At 44.0% G+C, this 19,917-nt stretch overlaps 1 protein-coding gene across 2 annotated transcripts in view; it reads left to right on the forward strand.

Moving 5' to 3' along the window:
• Window positions 1-19,917, forward strand: part of SORBS2 (sorbin and SH3 domain containing 2) — a 463,189-nt gene that overhangs the window by 425,615 nt on the left and 17,657 nt on the right. The window contains exons 24-25 of one of the 2 annotated variants that reach the window (XM_075347123.1): window positions 738-1,556; window positions 3,399-3,581. The exons of the other annotated variant lie outside the window; for it this stretch is intronic. Of the exons in view, the coding sequence (XP_075203238.1) occupies window positions 738-1,556; window positions 3,399-3,581 (1,002 nt within the window). The remainder of the gene's footprint in view (window positions 1-737; window positions 1,557-3,398; window positions 3,582-19,917) is intronic. 2 annotated transcript variants of the gene reach the window in all.

The following is a 19,917-nucleotide window of genomic DNA, read 5'->3' on the forward strand; positions in this document are numbered from 1 at the left end:
CTAATAGTTGAGCTGTCCTGAATTGGGACTGATATTTTGAGATTAAAACAATGTAGGCAAAGCAGTGTAAACCTAAATCAATATCTAATGCTCCCGATGCTTCTGTGTTACATTTCAGATACAGCAATATGTTGTTCACAATGACATTGTTACTATTCATTCTGCCTGTGGTGACGTTCTAGCCACATTTGGTGATGTAATGATTTGATAAATGACCACAGGTGCTATTCTTTCCATGTACTGTTGGACTTTGGGATCTATAAGAATATGATATAGAAATCTGTGATATTTTTTCTGTATACACATACATATGTTGGAATTATCAGTTCTTTTAGGGGGGGGTGATTAGTGACTAGAGTTGATGAAGAACTGACATGATCGCACCTATTTGGACCTGCTTCCTTGCAGTGAGAAATATTCTGCAGTTTAGCATTGGTACAGAAGAATCCCATAGCTCGCTTATGAAAGTCACACTGCTGCTTTGACTAGGATGACTCAGACTTCCATCCATGTTTGACATTTAGAACCCGATCTATCAGCAGATGCCATTACATTTTACAGATTGCGTTCTCTCACTCTTTTGGTTTCATGTTCTAATAGTGCTTGGCATGTACACCTGCACAATTATATGCTTTGTCACATCCTTTGAATTACTTTTCTTCTGTTTTTTTTTCTTTTTAACAGTATTTGTTTAGTTTTCTTTTATTTGATTCTTAACCTATTCTTTATTTCTAAAGTTGTCTTCATCTCAGAGACTCCATACTCCACCTGTTACTCTCAGAGCAGACTCAGCCTCTTGTAGAGACTCTAGTAAGGGGAACTTAGAAGCTGTGACCGGTGAATGGTTGTCACTGACTGTTGGCTTTTCACCTTCCAACACACCTATCACCACTCCATCACCTTTTCCTGACCACTTCCTTCCTATTGTAGAGAAGCCTACCTCCTTGCCATTAACCATTTTACAGCCTGAACAGTTGATCTCAGGGGATCTAAGTTCTCGAATTAAGGACGGTCATTTTGTTCCTATTACATCACCAAAGACCCTTTCAAGTTGTAATCATCTTGCCATACCTTCTCCACCTCCTGACACAACACTTTCCTCTCCTGTAATTCAGCAGCTTGAGGTCCCTTCTATGCCTGCAACTAATTCTGATAGTAGTCTGACGGAACAACAGAGCAAATACTTGGACCAGGCACATTCAAATGGCCAAATAAGTATGAAACCTGCCACCGAAGGTTGTACAGATATTATTACTATACCTGAGACTCTTGGAAACGAACTGGCTCTTTTAGCGTGTGCACCAGCGCCATCCTCACCAATGAACACAGCGTCTGGTGATGAACAAGAAGAGGAAATCTGTCAAGAACTAATGTCCATTATCCAAGGAAGTCAGCTGGCATGTCAAGAGTCAGGTTTTTCTAGGTGTGAACCAAAAACAGAGCCAAGACTCTACATCGAAGAAGATGGTGAAAGTGAAAACGTCCAGCAACCAGTAGAAAGCATAGTGCAACCTATTGTATGTCATGAAGATTATTCGGCCAGTATCAATTCAGAGGTATTCAGTCGCTACGATGAAGCTGCTGCATGTTGTCTTGTGCGTTTGCCCAACAGTGTACTGTTATATTATTTATATTCAGTCTATTCCAAAACTAAAAGTGAAAACCACTATAGGAAACCCAATAATATGTTTAACTGCGTAGATCACAGCCATAGGGAGTGTTAATTTGTAGGGTTATCATTTGAGGTAGACAGTAAAATATTTGAGGCTACAGAGTTATTTCATCATCCTACTAAACTACTTGAGTTAATCAATAAGTATGCAATATAGGAATCTAAAAATCGAAATAGAAATCTAAAATTATGACGTATATTGAAATTCTGTTTTCTGTGGGAAATAGAATCAGACAAATACATGATAAACAATCTAAAAGAAAGATAAAATCCTTCCTATTTTAAATATTTTAATTTGATGCCATAGTTGAGAATCATTAAATGTTAGGAAAGTGTTATCTGTAGTATATAATATATCATTACTTGAGCCAATACTTTATACCCTTGATAATATTGCCTACTTAGCACATGTGCCTCCTTAGGCCATTGATTAGAATACAGTGGAACCTCGGTTTACGAGTAACCTGGTTTGTGAGCATTTCGCTATACAAGCAAAGCTTGCTGTAAATGTGTAACTCCCTTTACAAGCAAGATTTGCCGTACGAGCAAATACTCAACGCACACACTTCCGGTTCCGTACTTTAACCGCACTCTGACCCACTCTTGCAGTCCGCACAAATACACACAAACATGCACAAACACACACAAAAAAGCATGCACACACACATATTATGCTCACCTTACCTTCCGTTCCATCGCCAGCCTCATGGTTCTTGTAGTTCGCCGGTACAGGATGTGTATCGGGTAACCATTGCGACAATGGAGGAACTTCCGCTGTCAGCCGCTACTCAAAGGCAGCACGATGGCCAATCAGAGGCAATCGGCTTCTGCCTTTAACGTCAGCACTCTGGCAAAGGAAGCTCCGGCATCGGTCACGATGGTTACCCGATACACATCCTGTACCGGCGAACGAACTACAAGAACCAGCGATAGAACGGAAGGTAAGGTGAGCATAATATACGTGTGTGTGTGTGTGTTAGTGTGTGTTAGTGTGTGTTAGTTTGTGTGTGTGTGTGTGTGTGTGTATGTGTGGAATGGCACAATAGGGGACCAGATTGGGACATTGAGCAAGTTGTGGAACGAATTGTCTGAGCTTGCATTATTTCCTATGGGAAATTTTGCTTTGGTAGATGAGTAACTTGGTTTACAAGCACACTCCCAGAACAAATTGGTCTCGTAAACCAAGGTTCCACTGTATATGCAATAAAACAGCAAAATGTAGTTATCGCTAGAAAGCTGTAATTTCAAGGGCGGCTCCACCTCCACTACAACCTCCACCACAACACAGCTCATTGCATAGAGAAATGTTTTTGAGATATGCTCTGTTTGGGAAAAGGTGAACCTACAAGTCAATATTAGATGAGGTGCATGTGACTTCTCAATCTTTTTGCGTTGGTTTTGACGCAATTGCTGTTCGGTCATGTTGATGTAAACGTTGTTTTCACAAAGCCGCTATTTGTGATCATTTACTTCATTGCTTTATATTTTTTTTAGTTATAGCACAACGCATATAATGTGAGATCTCCACTCATCACATGTTGTATGTTTTATCTTCATGCATGTTGCTGCTGATTCTAGTGCTTGTTTTTCTTCACCACTTTTTTGGCAAACTGACCCTAAATGAGGTGATATGAGGACTATGACACTAAATGAAACTTATTGATAGGAATACATGGGATACGTTTTTGCCTCGATTTTGAGATTTATTTTTTTCTAAATATTTAAGAACTCCTCCATTTCTTCTGGAAAGCAAAGGTTTCCCGCACATTCTCCTCCCCACATTTCTTCTAGTCTTCCGTTTCATGCCGAGTGCGTGTCTCCATCTTTATCATGTCAATCCACTGTATCACACCCCTCTGCGCTAATGAAATTCACATCCAGGCAGCAGACACAGTCTCCTCTATTAAAGGTAACAAAACAACCTGCATGTGGCTGTCATTTTTTTTTATATGCACAGATTGCGGTTCATTAATTATAAAAGGCATGAAAACTTTTGGTTAAGTTTGGAGATACTAATTCCCAATTAAAACAGAATTTCTGTGCATTTTTTTATCCAATATTTATGCATGCTACAGGTGTCTTTTACGTTTTTCTTTATATGCATGATTTATCTGCCATAGCTATATTTATTCTATTAAAATATTAAGGCTGAGGTCACAAGGGGTTATTCTAACCCTCAGATCGAAGAGTCCTGTAATAAGCTACTTTCGGCAGGGGATCTACAAACATTCTTATGAATATCTACAGTGGTTGTCATTCTACTCGGAGACAAGGTTTCTGGACCGGTAGGCCACTTTTCGATGGCCATATACCCCTATAAGACTAGCTCTTATATTGTACTTCAATTGAATTACAATAAGTTTTGCTAACGATAAACTAGACTTAGTTCAACATAAAGTAATATTTTATTTGACTTTCATTACTGTTGGCTTCATGTATACAACAATATATTCTAACATTTTATCGATTATCAATCTCATGCTAATCTGTAATATAGCCCAAACATATTCCACAGCTCAGTACAATTCAGAAGGTGGATGTACAAACATTACTGGGTAACAAAGTGAATACCAATTCAAATAAGTAGAGTGATGGTGCTGCTCACAAGAGTTTATAAACTATGGCCTTGCTCAAATGAGCGTATAAATCAGACGAGAGCAATGTGAGAAAATCTCATGTTGCGCTCGGACCATTGTAAGGCAATGAGGCAGAGCAGATGCCCATTTTTTTTTTCTCATGCTGTATCGGTAGGAGAAAGCAATCGCAGCATTCTGCAAGTCCCTCCGCAAATCAGATCACGCTCACCCATCCAAGTCTATGGATGCGTGTGAAACATCTGACTGCACTTGGATATCATGCAAGTGCAGACCGAAATACACAGAGACAGGCAATGGGGAAGATCGAGAGATTAATCTTTCCTTCTTCTCTGCACCTGTGATCTGATTCTCACATGTGAATTGAATTCCAGTAGAATGAAAATCAGCTCAAGCTCGCAGCAGCGTTAGAGCCGAGTATCATTAGCATTAGAGATGAGCGAACCGGTCGCGGTTCGGCTGGAGTTCGGTTCGCCGACCGGGCGTCTCGTTCGAGTTCGGTTCGACGAACCGAACTCGAACCGCATAGGAAACAATGGCAGGCAATCACAAACACATAAAAACACCTAGAAAACACCCTCAATGGTGTCCAAAAGGTGACAAACAACTCACAACACAACACAAACACATGGGAAAGTGACAAGGACATATACTCATGCGAAAACAAAAGAGCTGGACAAGGAAAAAGAGGAGGAGACACAGATATAGGCATGGCACGCCCTTCTAAAATCATGTAAAACACCGCAAGGTGACTCCAAGCGGAGTCTCCCTTTTTTCCAAAAATTGGGCCCCACACACACCCACCCCTTCAGTGGCAGCACTTGTGCCCCAGTTGTACACTTCACAGCTAGATTTGCATCATGCACATTCAAAAATATGCCATACTTAACCGTCCCCAGGATGACACCGGGGTAGGTAGCAAAGTCTTTCCTGATCCCAGCTCTGTGCATCTTGGATCATTTTTAAAAACAATGTAAGCAAGGGTTACTCCAAGCGGAGTCTCCCTTTTTTCCAAAAATTGGGCCACACACACACCCACCCCTTCAGTGGCAGCACTTGTGCCCCAGTTGTACACTTCACAGCTAGATTTGCATCAAGCACATTCAAAAATACGCCATACTTAACCGTCCCCAGGATGACACCGGGGTAGGTAGCAAAGTCTTTCCTGATCCCAGCTCTGTTCATCTTGGATCATTTTTAAAAACAATGTAAGCAAGGGTTACTCCAAGCGGAGTCTCCCTTTTTTCCAAAAATTGGGCCACACACACACCCACCCCTTCAGTGGCAGCACTTGTGCCCCAGTTGTACACTTCACAGCTAGATTTGCATCAAGCACATTCAAAAATACGCCATACTTAACCGTCCCCAGGATGACACCGGGGTAGGTAGCAAAGTCTTTCCTGATCCCAGCTCTGTTCATCTTGGATCATTTTTAAAAACAATGTAAGCAAGGGTTACTCCAAGCGGAGTCTCCCTTTTTTCCAAAAATTGGGCCACACACACACCCACCCCTTCAGTGGCAGCACTTGTACCCCAGTTGTACACTTCACAGCTAGATTTGCATAAAGCACATTCAAAATACACAAGCATTTACTCTCCCCAGGATGACACAGGGGTAGTAAATTCCTTGTGGATCCATGACTTGTTCATTTTGATGAACGTTAGTCTGTCCACATTGTCACTGGACAGACGCGTGCGCTTATCTGTCAGCACACACCCAGCAGCACTGAAGACACGTTCAGAGACAACGCTGGCAGCTGGACACGACAAAATCTCCAAGGCGTAAGTGGAGAGCTCTGGCAATTTTTCAAGATTTGAAGCCCAAAATGAGCAAGGCTCCATTTGCAAAGTCATGGCATCGATGTTCATTTGGAGATACTCCTGGGAGATTCACTCCCTGCACCTGCACGGTTGTTTGGTGGAAAAGCCGAGCTAAGATCGAGTAACAGCTTCTGCTGATACTCCTGCATACGTGCGTCCCTTTCTATGGCTGGAATTATGTCACAAAATTTGGACTTGTACCAGGGATCTAATAGTGTGGCAAGCCAGTAGTCATCATCGGTTCTAATTTTGACAATACGAGGGTCATGTTGGAGGTAGTGCAGCAAGAAGGCACTCATGTGTCTTGCGCAGCCATGCGGACCAAGTCCACGCTGTGTTTGTGGCATAGAGTTGCTAACCGTTCTTTCTTCCTCTGACATCTCCCCCCAACCTCTTTCGACTGAAATTTGACCAAGGTCTCCCTCATCCGCTGAGTCTTCCATGTCCATGGACAGTTCGTCCTCCATTTCTTCATGTTCTCCTGCACCTTCCTCAACATTTCGCCTGCTACCATGCGCCCTTGTTGATCCTTGTCCCCCATGGTCCCATGCCTGCCGCGTTGGTGATGATGAACGTCTGGACCTTGGTGATGTTGTGTCTTGCACATATGAATCCTCCTGTAGTTCCTCCCCTTCCTGTTGTCCCACCCCCTGACTCCGAATAGTGTTTAGCGTGTGCTCCAGCATGTAAATGACTGGAATTGTCATGCTGATAATGGCATTGTCAGCGCTAAACATATTCGTCGCCATGTCGAAACTGTGCAGAAGGTTGCATAGGTCTTTGATCTGAGACCACTCCATCAGGGTGATCTGCCCCACCTCTGCATCTCGTTGGCCCAGGCTATACGTCATGATGTATTGCACCAGGGCTCGGCGGTGCTGCCACAGTCGCTGTAACATGAGGAGAGTCGAATTCCAGCGTGTCGGCACATCGCATTTCAGGCGATGAACCGGCAGGCCGAAAGACTTCTGGAGCGATGCAAGTCGCTCAGCTGCGGCGGTTGAACGGTGGAAGTGAGCAAACAGTTTTCGTGCCCTGGTCAGAAGGCCATCTAGGCCGGGATAGTGTGTTAAAAATTGCTGGACAACAAGGTTCAACATGTGAGCCATACAAGGCACGTGTGTCACCTTGCCCAGGCGAAGGGCCGCAGCCAGGTTTGCAGCATTGTCGCACACGGCCTTACCAGGCTGCAGGTTGAGTGGAGACAACCATTTATTAAACTCAGTCTCCAGAGCTGCCCACAACTCAGCCGCTGTGTGACTCCTATTTCCAAGACCTGTCAAGCTAAAGATCGCCTGATGCCGTTGCGCTCTGCTGCCAGCATAGTAATGAGGGGTGCGTGATTCCTTCTGCGCAGTGAGAACGCTGGTGGCCTGACAGGCAGGCTTGGGGTGGAGGTGGAGGACCCAGATGAGGTGGAGGAGGCAGAAGCAGTGGCGGAACTTGGACAGACAGAGGATTGACACACAAGTCGTGGGGACGGCAAGACTGCGACATGTAACGTCCCTGTCCATGCTTACTGGTCCAAGTATCGGTGGTGAAATGCACCCGTTCACACACAGAGTTTCTCAAGGAAGCGGTGATGTTGTGTGCAACATGCTGGTGTAGCGCGGGCACACCTTTCTTAGAGAAGTAGTGGCGACTGGGCATCTGGTACTGGGGCACAGCGACAGACATAAGGTCTCTAAAATCCTGTGTGTCCACCAGGCGGAAAGGCAGCATTTCGGTAGCCAAGAGCTTACAGAGAGATAAAGTCAACCTCTTAGCTTTGTCATGGGTCGCAGGAAATGGCCTTTTATTTGTCCACATCTGAGGGACAGAGATCTGGCTGCTGTGTGTAGACGGTGTTGAGTAGGGTGTCCCTGGAAAAATGCAGGTTTGTGAGGAAAGTGCAGGCGTAGACATGATGTTGCCTTCATCCAATGTTGGTGCTATCGATGTCTGAGAGAGCTGTACACACACACTTGTTTCCCCTTCCAAACCAACCTACCAAGCAAACTGCCTGTTGCGGTTACAGTGGTGGAAGTTGTGCGTGGAAAACCAGGTGTGACAGCTGTCCCCACAGTCCTAGAAGATGAAGAGCGCGCGGATGCACTGGAAGGGGCAGGCGGTGGATGGTTCGCTCCGCTAGGCCGCATTGCAGCACAGTGAGCTTCCCACTGGGACATATGATATTTATTCATGTGACGATTCATGGAAGAAATTGTCAAACTGCTGAGGTTTTGCCCTCTACTAACAGAATCATGACAAATTTTACAGATCACATAATTTGGGCGATCTTTTGCTATGTCAAAAAAGGACCAGGCTAGGCAAGGCTTAGAGGGCATGCGACCTGCTGATCCACCCCGACTAGTGCTCAGAGGCACAGTGGTGGCTGAGGATGCAGTTGTAGACGTGCTACCAGTACTCCGATTCTGTCCAGGAAGGAGCAAGGTAACTTCGTCGTCAGTTGCATCCTCCTCCACCGTCTCTGTTGACTTCCTCGAGGGCCTGACTGTGGGTTGACAGTAGGTGGGATCTAGAACTTCCTCATCAATTGTTGTGTTTGCACTCCCCTCACCCTCAGACCGAGCCTCTTCTTGCCCTGACCGAATATTAAGTTGTCATCCCAATCTGGTATCTGCATCTCATCGTCATCAGTATGTTCCTCATTGTCTATTACAACAGGTGTTTCAGTTTGTGAATAAGGGTCAACATTATGCTCAGAAACTTGGTCATCACGGCCTGAATCTGAGTCACAAAGGTTCTGGGCAACACTGCAGACCATTTCCTGGTCTGTACTCACTGTAGCTTGGGAGCAGAGCTCTGATTCCCAGGCTATAGTGTGACTGAACAGCTCTGCAGACTCAGCCATCTCAGTTCCACCATACTGTGCAGGGCGGATGGAGACTTCAGAGCTGGGAGAAAGCAAGTGTGATTGGGATGACAACTCAGAGGACTGGTGTTTTTTGGATGCGGTAGTTGAGGTGGAGGAGAGGGCACTTGTTGGACCACTTGAGATCCATTCAAGCATTTTCTTTTTTTGGCCATCATCTACCTTTGTTCCAGTTGTTTGTGTCCGTAAAAAAGGGAGCACATCAGATTGTCCACGGTAAGTAGTAGACATCTTACTTTTGCTGGAAGATGGTCTATCTTCAGCAGATGTTAATGGAGCTTTGCCACCTTCCCCACGGACAAACCCTTTTTTTCCTTTTCCAACACGCCTCTTCCCCTTTCCACCAGCATCTGTCATTTTGCCACTCATTTTGATTGCGACAAGATTGTGCACTGAAAATGTGGTAGTAAAAATTGAGAGGTGGTGTAGATTGCAGCGGTGGTCTAGCTTTATTAACAGCAGAATAAACAACAATAACTATCCCTGACAATGCAACTACAGCCCTTAAACTGGCAGCATAGTTTGCTAGTATAATGGCTTAGTAACAATGAGTTTGAGTGTGCAATGCAGTGGTGCTGCAAATAGCTTTGCACCAGTGGGACACTAATGGAAGTCCAACAGCCACTTTTAGGATGCCACTAAGTTTACTCAGTGTTTGGTATTATAATGGCTTTGTAACAATGAGCTTGAGTGTGCAATGCAGAGGTGCTGCAAATATCTTTGCACTAGTGGGACAATAATGAAGTCCAACAGCCACTTTTAGGATGCCACTAAGTTTCCTCAGTGTTTGCTAGTATAATGGCTTAATAACAATGAGTTTGAGTGTGCAAAGGGCAGGAGGGTACAGTGGCAGGGTTGTGGGTCTGGGTAGAGGAAAGGAAGACTCCCTTTCTATCCCTCCTAATGGGGAAATGCAGCGAGGAAATCCCTGACCTTAGCTACACAGACGCTGTCATCTTGTGTAGCTGTTAAAATCTGTTTTCACGGACCTGACTGTCACCTATGGCTCTGACCCTGCCGGTATTAGCCCTTACAAGGACTAATAGAAACTTCTATCCCTATTCTGTATAGCGCTGTGTATAGAGCGTACACAGCAGTATCGGAGACAGGAACTACGCCAGCGGTGACTGACACCAAGACGCAGAAGGCAGATAATGGCGTGCTGGAGGAAAATGTCCATTTTTATAATGCAGGGACATGTGACATGGACATCCTATCACACATGCCGTTGCTTCTCTGGCTAAAAGTCCACTTAGCTGTGTGTGTGTCTGGGATTGGCTGACATGCTGGCCCACCCCACTACACGCGCGCGCGCTTAGGGAAGGAAGACTAGGAAAAAAAAAAAAAACGCCATTATCCAAACAGCAGTGATCTGAATGCGCTGTTCCCGCACACTATACGCTGAAATTTCATAATAGTGTGAGTCACAGAGTGAGTTACACTATTACAGCGGAAAGCCAGCTAGTAATTAGCTTGTCTTTTTGCTGCTAGAACCGTTCTCGAACGTATCTAGAACTATCGAGCTTTAGCAAAAAGCTCGAGTTCTAGTTCGATCTAGAACAGCCCCCAAAATCACTCGAACCGCGAACTGGAGAACCTCGAACCGCGCTCAACTCTAATTAGCATATAGCATCCAATTAGATGCTATACACTAGTACTAGTGTGACCCCTGCCTAAAGGAGCATTTACAATCTACAAACTGACCATACTGCTTGTCTGTATAATCAGCCATTTTGGCAGGTCCAGCTGATCATCTAATGTAGGGGATCCTCCCTCCTATCCCCCAATGGCAGAAGTTGTGCCGAAATACTAATTTCTACTCCATAACTGGCAATTGCTTACTCTTTTCTCCTCTTTCAAAGCACATGTAGTGTCTCAGCCGAGTGTGGAAGGACAGAAGAGATAGCTGTTGGCTGAGCAATCCAACATTAATCTAATGTGTATGGCCAGCTATTCTCCTATTGCTATCTAGAAACCACCAAACATTTGATGTTGATGGATTTGTTATGTGTTTTGGGGCATCACTTTCAGCTGTTGCAGAATGTACATTGGTAACTGCAAATAAACCAGTCATCACACATTAATCGAGAGACACCTGTTTTGCCTTTCAGGAACATTTAATCTTAAGAGATCCATTGTAAATCTGTTATCATACACTAAGGCCCTGTCCACACTGGTCTCAGTGTCTTTTCACCAGGTTCTCTGTTGTTCTCTTCTACCCATTACAAAGTAAATAATAATGATAAACTAATGATTTATCATTATTTCCAGTAAGTAGCTCCTGTAATAAAGTAGCTATCATGCCAGTATGAACTGAGCTTTATATGAGGCCCCCTTCACACATGTGCACAAAAACCGTGTGTTGCACATTCCGTTTTGTCCATCCGTGTGCCATCCACGTATAGGTGTGTTATCCGTGTACTATCCGTGTAACATACGTGTGACACATACTGGAGAAAAACACGCAGACATTGAAATTAATGGTTTAGATGTGTACAACGTGAACAAAGATAGACAGATGGACAGTTAGTCAGATAGATAGACAGACAGCTAGATAGATAGATAGACAGACAAATGGATTGTATAGCTATTTAGCCAAATAAATAAATAATGAAATTAAAAAATCGGCTTGGGGTCCCCCCTATTTTTGAAAACGAGCAAAGGGAAAGCAGACAGCTGTGAGCTAATATGATATTTTCTGCCTGGGAAGATCCCGCAGCCGCCCCAGAAGCGGTGCATCATGTTAGATAATTGTAGCACTTCACCTTGGCTCTTCCCGATTGCCTTGGTGCTTTGGCAATCGGAATAATGGTATTTGGAGTTGATGTCAGTTGTGTTTTGTCAGCTGGCATGAAGCCCTGGTGGTAGTAATGGATAGGTGTCTATCAGACACCCCCATTACACAAAAATACTTTATAAAAAAAAAAAGCAAAACACTCCCTGACCCTTTTTCTGGTTCAATATTTTATTACAAAAAAAACAGCCCATGCAGATCCGACGTAGTCTAGGGATTCCGCTGTAGTCCAGGGAATCCGACATAGTCCATAAATGGAAACCTGAAAGACATAAAAGGAAAAAAATAAGAGATTGTCCCTTGTTCACAAATTTATGAGAAAGAAAAACCTCCATAAATTGAGCAATTGCCACTCGTGACTGACGCTGCACTCCATGAGACCAAGCGACTGTGATGAGTGGGGACATCAGTAACGTCACTGTTTATTACTGTGCAGCGTGGTGACATCATTAAAGTCCCCACTTATCATGGTGATAACCTGTAAGATTACTGATGTCACTGCTCCTCAGTGTCACTGGGTCTCGTAGAATGCAGCATCAACCAAAAGTGGCTGTTGCTCAGTCTATGGAGGCTCATTCTGAAGCTTCATAGCATTTAATCTATGCAGTTGGGACAATCTCTTGTTTTTGTTTCTCTCTTTTTATGTCTTTCAGGTTTCCATTTGTGGACTACATTGGATTGCCTGGAGTATGCAGACTTGAATGGGGGGTTTTTACACATAAAATGAACCAGGAAAATTATGGAGGAGTGTTTATTTAAATAAACTATTGTAGTGTGTGTTTTTTTTCTTTTTAATAATGGGTTAGTAATGAGGGTGTCTGATAGACACCTCTCCATTACTAACACCAGGGCTTGATGCCAACTGACACTACACAGCTGACATCACCTCCAACTACCATTACCCCAATTGCCAATGCACCAGAATAATCTGGAAGATCCAAGGTGAAGCATCAGAATTGGGCATCTAATGTGATGTGCCATTACTGGGGTGGCTGTGAACCGGTAGTTTTAGGCTAGAAAGGGCCAAATAACCGTAGAACTTTCCAGCCTGATTATATCAGTGCACAGCTGCTTTACCTTTGCTGAAAATCAAAAATGGGGGCACCCCAGGTAATTTTTTTTTTAACTTTTTTTTTTTTATTATAACAGTTTATTTGGTTAATAGCTGTCAAATCTATCTCTCTATTTATCTATCATCTTTGCACATCATTAACACATAAAAAATATTAATTTCCTGAATTCATTTAATTCTGGTACGTGTCACACGGATGTCACACAGGTGTTATCTGTATGCCGGTCATGTTTTTTACGGACCCATAGACTTCTTTTGACCCTTTGCATCCATGCTGATGGTAAAAAAACAGACATGTCTCTATGTGGATCACATAGACACATGTGTATTTCACAGGGGCACATAATCAGTATTATGACACGGTGGTGTGAAGATTAACAAAGATGTTAATGAGTATGTGCGTGAACGTCTCTCCAGTACTTCTGAAAATCGACACCATGCGTCCTGGAAACATGGATGTGTGAAGCTATTTCATAGAATAGGACTTTGTAAATATTTTCCTTCTTTGAGTCAAATTGTTTGTCCACCCCTTACATAGGTGATTAGTTGTAGTTATGAGACCACATTTATACTTCATACACCATTTAAAGGGAACCATTCAGGTCCAATATGCCCCAAGAACCACAAGCAGTTCTGGGTGCATATTTCTAATCCCTGCCTAACCGTCCCTGTATCTAGTAGCAAACATAAAGTGATCTTTAGAAAAAGTATTTCTAAAGATCCTTTATGATATGCTAATGAGAGCAGGGGCTAGTCATAAGGGCGTTATATCCCCCGACTAGTCCGCCCTCTTAGCACGTTAGCATGCCCACAGGGTCGTACTGACATGCTATTCCAATGCGCATTTCCTAGTGTCATCAGCGGTGACGTGTGTAACTGTGTCCATTGTTACTGCATCAGACGCCGGGCAGTGTGCTTGATAAGAAGTGACCTCACCTCCGGTCATGCGCACTATGAAGCTGGGTGTAGGTGTCCCAATTTCAGAGAGATCTAGTGCGCATGACCGGAAGTGCGGTGGCATCTGATCATGCGCACTGCCTGGTGTCTGATGCTTTCACAACGGACACAGGTAAGCGCGTCCCTTCTCATGACACTAGGCAAAGGGCATTGAATAGCATGTTAATATGCCCCTCTGCGCAAAATGAGCAGTTGGCCAATAGCTACAGTATCTGTTATATGTATGTGCGTCATTAGAATGAGTTGAGACTTAGCATTTTTTAAATTTTGTAGCAGATTTTAAATGAACTGTAATTTAAAAAAACAAAACAACAAAACCCTTTTTTAAGGGGATGGAGCTTCGCAATTCTATTTCAGGCCAAATCACAAAGTTCTAGCTTAGCCTAGTTTGCTAGTTAGACATATAATCTTAAGTATTCATTATAGATATTGCACACCTGCATTTGAAACTTAAAAGGATTGTCCAGCATCTCTCAGGAGGTGTCCTGCACTAATCCTAGTCTTGGGAAAAGTAGTATAATATTTTAAAGAGGACCTACCATTTGCTCAAAACAATTGAGATAAATGCCTTGTAAAAATCCATGTGCTTCCATGATTCTGCTGTTCTTTTCCTTTTTGGCGCTGCGTCACTCCTTTGCAGAGCTATTAACATTTGCTTCCTCTGGAGCGCATTATGTGAAATCTCTGCTTTGCAGTCAAACTGGGCTGTTCTTCAGTGTCTTCTTTGATGCCGTATGCTTTTATCACTCCCAGAGGAGCGGCAGCGCCTGAGACAGATTAGCTGATGAGCTGTGAATGACAATTTAGGGGAGAGAGATGTGAAAGCACATGTACCCAGAAAACACTCTGAAGAAATGCCTAGTTGCACGGCAAAGCAGAGATTTCACATACCACACTTCAGAAGAAACAAATCGAAATATCTCTGCAATGGAGTGATGTGATGTAAAAAAAAAAATTGCAGCAGAATCTGGGGGCTTAGGGATTTAACTCAATTTTTTGACCAAGTGCCAGGTAATTTTTCAATGAAAGAGTGATTATAGGTCATCAGAAGGCTGAAAATCAGTAAAATGATAATCTAATGGGGATGATCGAATACCTCAAATATTCGGCTTCGCGAATAGGTCACCGCTATTCGACTATTCACGAATATTCAATGTGCAATGTAAAGGCTGCTTTACACGTTACAATTAAACGTGCATTTGCGATCGCACCCGCCCCCATTGTTTGTGCGGCACGGGCAATTTGTTGCCCGTGTCGCACAATGCTGTAACCCCCATCACACGTACTTACCTTCCATACGACCTCGCTGTGGGCGGCGAACATCCACTTCCTGAAGGAGGGACGTTCGGCGTCACAGCGACGCCACACAGTGGCCGCCCAATAGAAGTGGAGGGGCGGAGATGAGCGGGACGTAAACATCCCGCCCACCTCCTTCCTTCAGCATTGCCGGCGGGACGCAGGTAAGCGGTGTTCATCGTTCCCGTGGTGTCAAACACAGCGATGTGTGCTGCCTCGGGAACATTGAACAACCGCATGTTCAATTTTTAGAAAATGAGCGACGTTTATGCGATCAACGTTTTTGCATACAATCGGAATCGCACGTAGCTGTCACACTATAATATCACTAACGATGCCGGATGTGCGTCACTTACGACGTGATCCCGCAGACACATCGTTAGATATATTGTAGCGTGTAAAGCCCGCTTTAGTCTATAGGAAACCCGAATAACAACTATTCGGAACTATTTGGGCTTCCCATAGACTTACATTGCGCATCGAATATTCGCATAGCGGCGACCTATTCGTCCGATATTCGCAAAGCCGAATATCTGAGGTATTTGATCATCCCTATAAAGTAATTCTTTTGAGGCTTTTTCCTGTATCTTGCACCAAACTAACTACATAACTGTAAACCCAACGCCCAGAATATACTGTAGTCTGGTAAGAAAAAAATCTGCAGTTAGCTTTGAGTGTTAATGTAGAAGGAAACATCGTGTAACTCAAAATTAAGATATGAAAGGTCAAATTGTAACAACATTATTCCCCAATTCAAGTGGAAAGTTTTGTTTAGAATTAAAATCGTATTATCACCTGCTGTTACATTCTTGAGAAAAACGTCACGTTACAGATATTTCAGTCCAGCAACTTTAATTGCTTGCAGAGATTTTCCATTAAATTGCAATAAAATAGTCTATTAAACATAGTGACTTAATAGCAAAAGCCTGCAGTTCAATTACTAAGCATTAGTGTTACTAAATAAAGAAACTACAGACTGTATTATTCCAAAAATGAGCTATGAACTTGTTACATTGCCCTGGTACATGAACAACACGTATAATAGAGGACAGGTGGCTTTATAATTGGTTTATTATGCTGAGCAGAGACACAGGTGAGGACTATATAAAGGCTATACTCTAGAACCCTCCTTTTTCCATCTATATTTCCCAACATGACAGATGAGACATGTTCTGGTCTGTGGGAGGTCAGTAGGAAATTAGCATTGTGTGTGAATTGTCCTCTATACAGACTTTCTAATGAGGTCTTTATTCAGAATTTAATTCACAAATGTGAACATGGCATTTTAAAGAAATGCAAAATGAAATTAAAGTGTAGTATTAAGCTATGGGACTGGGAAGTATACAAACATATTCTGCATTTATATACCGCTGGTGAAATAATTATTGAACACGTCACCAATTTTTTTAAGTTAATATATTTCTAAAGGTGTTACTGACATGACTTTGTGGCGCCCTGGGCTTCAGGCGCCACAGGGTATTGCACCACTTTTCAGGGGTAATATCTATCCTGGGTTAGGAGGGGGTTAACTGCCGGTGCCCTCACAAAACACACACATACAACAGTAAGGTGCCTTCCCACAGGGGGTTGGACTAGGGCAGACAGGGTAGTTAGCCATCACGAAGCATGGGACTTTCCCCAGTCGCTAGGACAACCACCGGGGGCGGGCACCACATGGGGTAGAAGTAGGTGCAACCATCACACTTAAGGGTACTTTACACACTGCGATATCTGTACCGATATCGCTAGCGAGCGTACCTGCCCCCGTCGGTTGTGCGTCACGGGCAAATCGCTGCCCGTGGCGCACAACGTCGCTAACACCTGTCACACAGACTTACCTTTCCTGCGGCATTGCTCTGGCCGGAGATCCGCCTCCTTTCTAAGGGGGCAGTTCGTGTGGCGTCACAGCGACGTCACGCGGCAGCCGTCCAATAGCAGAGGAGGGGCGGAGATGAGCGGCCGGAACATGCCGCCCACCTCCTTTCTTCCTCATTGCCGGTGGACGCAGGTACGGAGATGTTCGTCGTTCCTGCAGTGTCACACATAGCGATGTGTGCTGCCGCAGGAACGACGAACATGTACCTGTCACACGCTACGATATCACTAACTATGCCGGATGTGCGTCACTTACGACGTGACCCCGCCAACATCTGGTTAGATATATCGGAGCGTGTAAAGCCCGCTTTAGAGTAGTCTTTAACTTTGTACTCGATGTTTTTAAAAACAAAACGCTGAATTGCACAATTTAAAAGAATTCTTCCAAGATTTGACGTTCTGTAGATTTCTGACAGGTGTGTAATTTGGTGTCTAATTTGCTAAATAACCTCTAAAATGATCAAATTTAATAATTTACATAATTCAACTAAATTCTTACATTCAAAACCATGTTGACTTTTCACTTTAATTTTCCTACCACCCCTTGTGCTAGTATCTACCACACACATTTCAGCTGTATTTTGTAATATTCTCAAACTGTGGCTGATTTTTCTAGTGCCCCAGATAGGAGCCTCTTCCACATATAAATGTGCTAGTTCTGGTATCACTATGTCCTGTGAGTCATTCTGCAGTTAAATGTCAGAGCGTTTGGCTGGCTCACAAAATAACACAGTACTTTATGGGTATCAGCAGTAAAAGCACGCTGTCCCCTTAGCTGGTATTCACCATTGCAGCAATAACAACTGACGGTCCCGTGTATATACAAAGGTACATGGAATTCTTCTAGGATTATATCAAGACTTTTAACCCTTTAAGATCTACTTAAAGAATAAAAACATGTTCTGTGCCTGACATCGGTGCGGAGTGCAGTCCAGTCCACTGTATATAACAGCAATAGATCAGACTCTCAAACATGAAATGAGTATTCCAGCAAATACAATTAGATTTAGAACCATTATCATTACAAAAATACTTATAGTAGTACTAAATAGTCATGTGGTGCTATTGAGGCACTAGGGTAGAAAGCAGTATATATACAGTATAAAGTATGGCCAGCTATACATGCAACGGGCAAGCCTAAACAGTAAGTTTAGATTTGACATTGGCTGGACCTGATGTATCTTCTTGATGGAAGACCACCTACTAGCCTTCTATTCACTAAAGCCAGCAGTACACTTGGGATATCTGATGGTTAACTCTCTGGGCGCCTCTATTCCCTGAACATTCATGTGTTTTTAATAGGGTGTTATGAGGGGGGAGTCATTACTAGAGAAGCTCTAGCAGCAGTGTATCCCATGGAGAAAAAGAAGGTAACAAGTTTGAATTCTTCCTGCCTGACTCTTATCTCCCCCGACATCATCTATTGGGGGGTTGGGGAGCCCCCCTAACTCTCCATGTAAATTAGGTAGGCAGCCAGTTACACCAATGTCGGCTGAATTTACTTTATAGCATGTGAAGTTGACGCATCCACGGGGGGTCTTGGGGATTACTAGTCACCGGTCCGGTGTAAGGGGTTTTGGGATGTCACATTGGTCTGGCCCAGTTCTGTGACCCCAGCGGTGTCAAAGATGGAGGGGTTATTTACAGGGGAGAGTAGAGTTTGTCTTCGTGATGCCACCTGTGGTATGCGACCAGGTATAGTAGCCGCCGCTGCAGGAGGTGTTCTCTGGGGAAAATGGTGACACAGCTAGTTGGTGTGGCTCTCCACAAGTAGAACAGAGGCCCCGGGGATGTTGGGAGTAGTAGTCCACTCTATAAGAGGATCGCAGGGTTGGAGGCTAATGAAGAAAGGGAGCGACAAGGGGGTTGCAATCAAAGTTCTTTACTCACTAGTATGTCTCCGCCTTTGGACTGCCAGACTCCACTGTCATGGGCCCCAGCCGTTCCCGGATAGTTTGGAGGTCAGAACCGGTGGTTTTCTGAGTCCTTCCATCCTGCCCTGTTGTGCGAGTCCCTGTGGCTTGAAGCTACGCTGGGACCCGAGTCTTTCAATGGGCTCCGTTCCTGTCCCGTATGGCAGGCAGCACGAGTCCGTTATTGGTGCCACCCTATGGTCATGACGAATTGCTCTATATGCTGCTTTGCTCCGGGCACTTTGTGTGGGCCAGAAGACTTGAAATCCTCTGCCAGGTGGAAAATGCTGGCGAGTCGTGCAGTGCCCACCAGCCTAGAGCTCCGCACCCTGTTCTATGTGCCCGGTCCTGAGGGAGCTATGGCGCAGCTCTCCCCTCAGCGACCGTGTTCTTCTACGTCTCACTAGTTCTGTGTCTGTAACTGTTCTGTCTAAGTGTGTGTGTGTGTGTCGCCTTGCTCCCCGTTGTGTAGCTCCCCCCCACGGGATACTGAACTAGTGGGTGGGAGGTCCCATACCTTGTGGTAACCAACCTAATGACCCTACCCTAACCTAGTCCCGGTGAGAGGTCAACTAACTGTGTGTATTGGTGGAATGTGGTGTTTTACCGGCAATGACCTTCTCCTTACCCGGGATGAATACTGCACCTCTGGTGAGGCGCAGTACCCTGTGGCGACTGAAGGCTCAGCGGAGCCACACAATTATAGTGGCTAGTTTTATTAAAGGTCCACTTACCCAGGTCTGTAATCGGACAAAGGTCCAAGATGAACACCTAGCACATAACATATCCATTCTCCATAGACTCCAATGTTAAAAACACCAAGGTTACTTACCGGTAGCCGGTTTTTACAGAACCCATGACAGCACCACGTGATTTATATGGGTGCTATCATTGGTGAAAGGAAAATATAGCATAACTTTGTTCTACTCATGTTTTTGACAAACCCTAACCTGTCTTAAAAATATATTTTTTTTTTTGTCTGTTCTATATTCTTACATGTGTGCATTCTTTTTCCACTGACAGCAATGCTTTTGAGGGTTTTTTTCTT

This window comes from Anomaloglossus baeobatrachus, chromosome 1, assembly GCF_048569485.1.
Source record: "Anomaloglossus baeobatrachus isolate aAnoBae1 chromosome 1, aAnoBae1.hap1, whole genome shotgun sequence".
Taxonomy (NCBI): Eukaryota; Metazoa; Chordata; class Amphibia; order Anura; family Aromobatidae; genus Anomaloglossus; species Anomaloglossus baeobatrachus.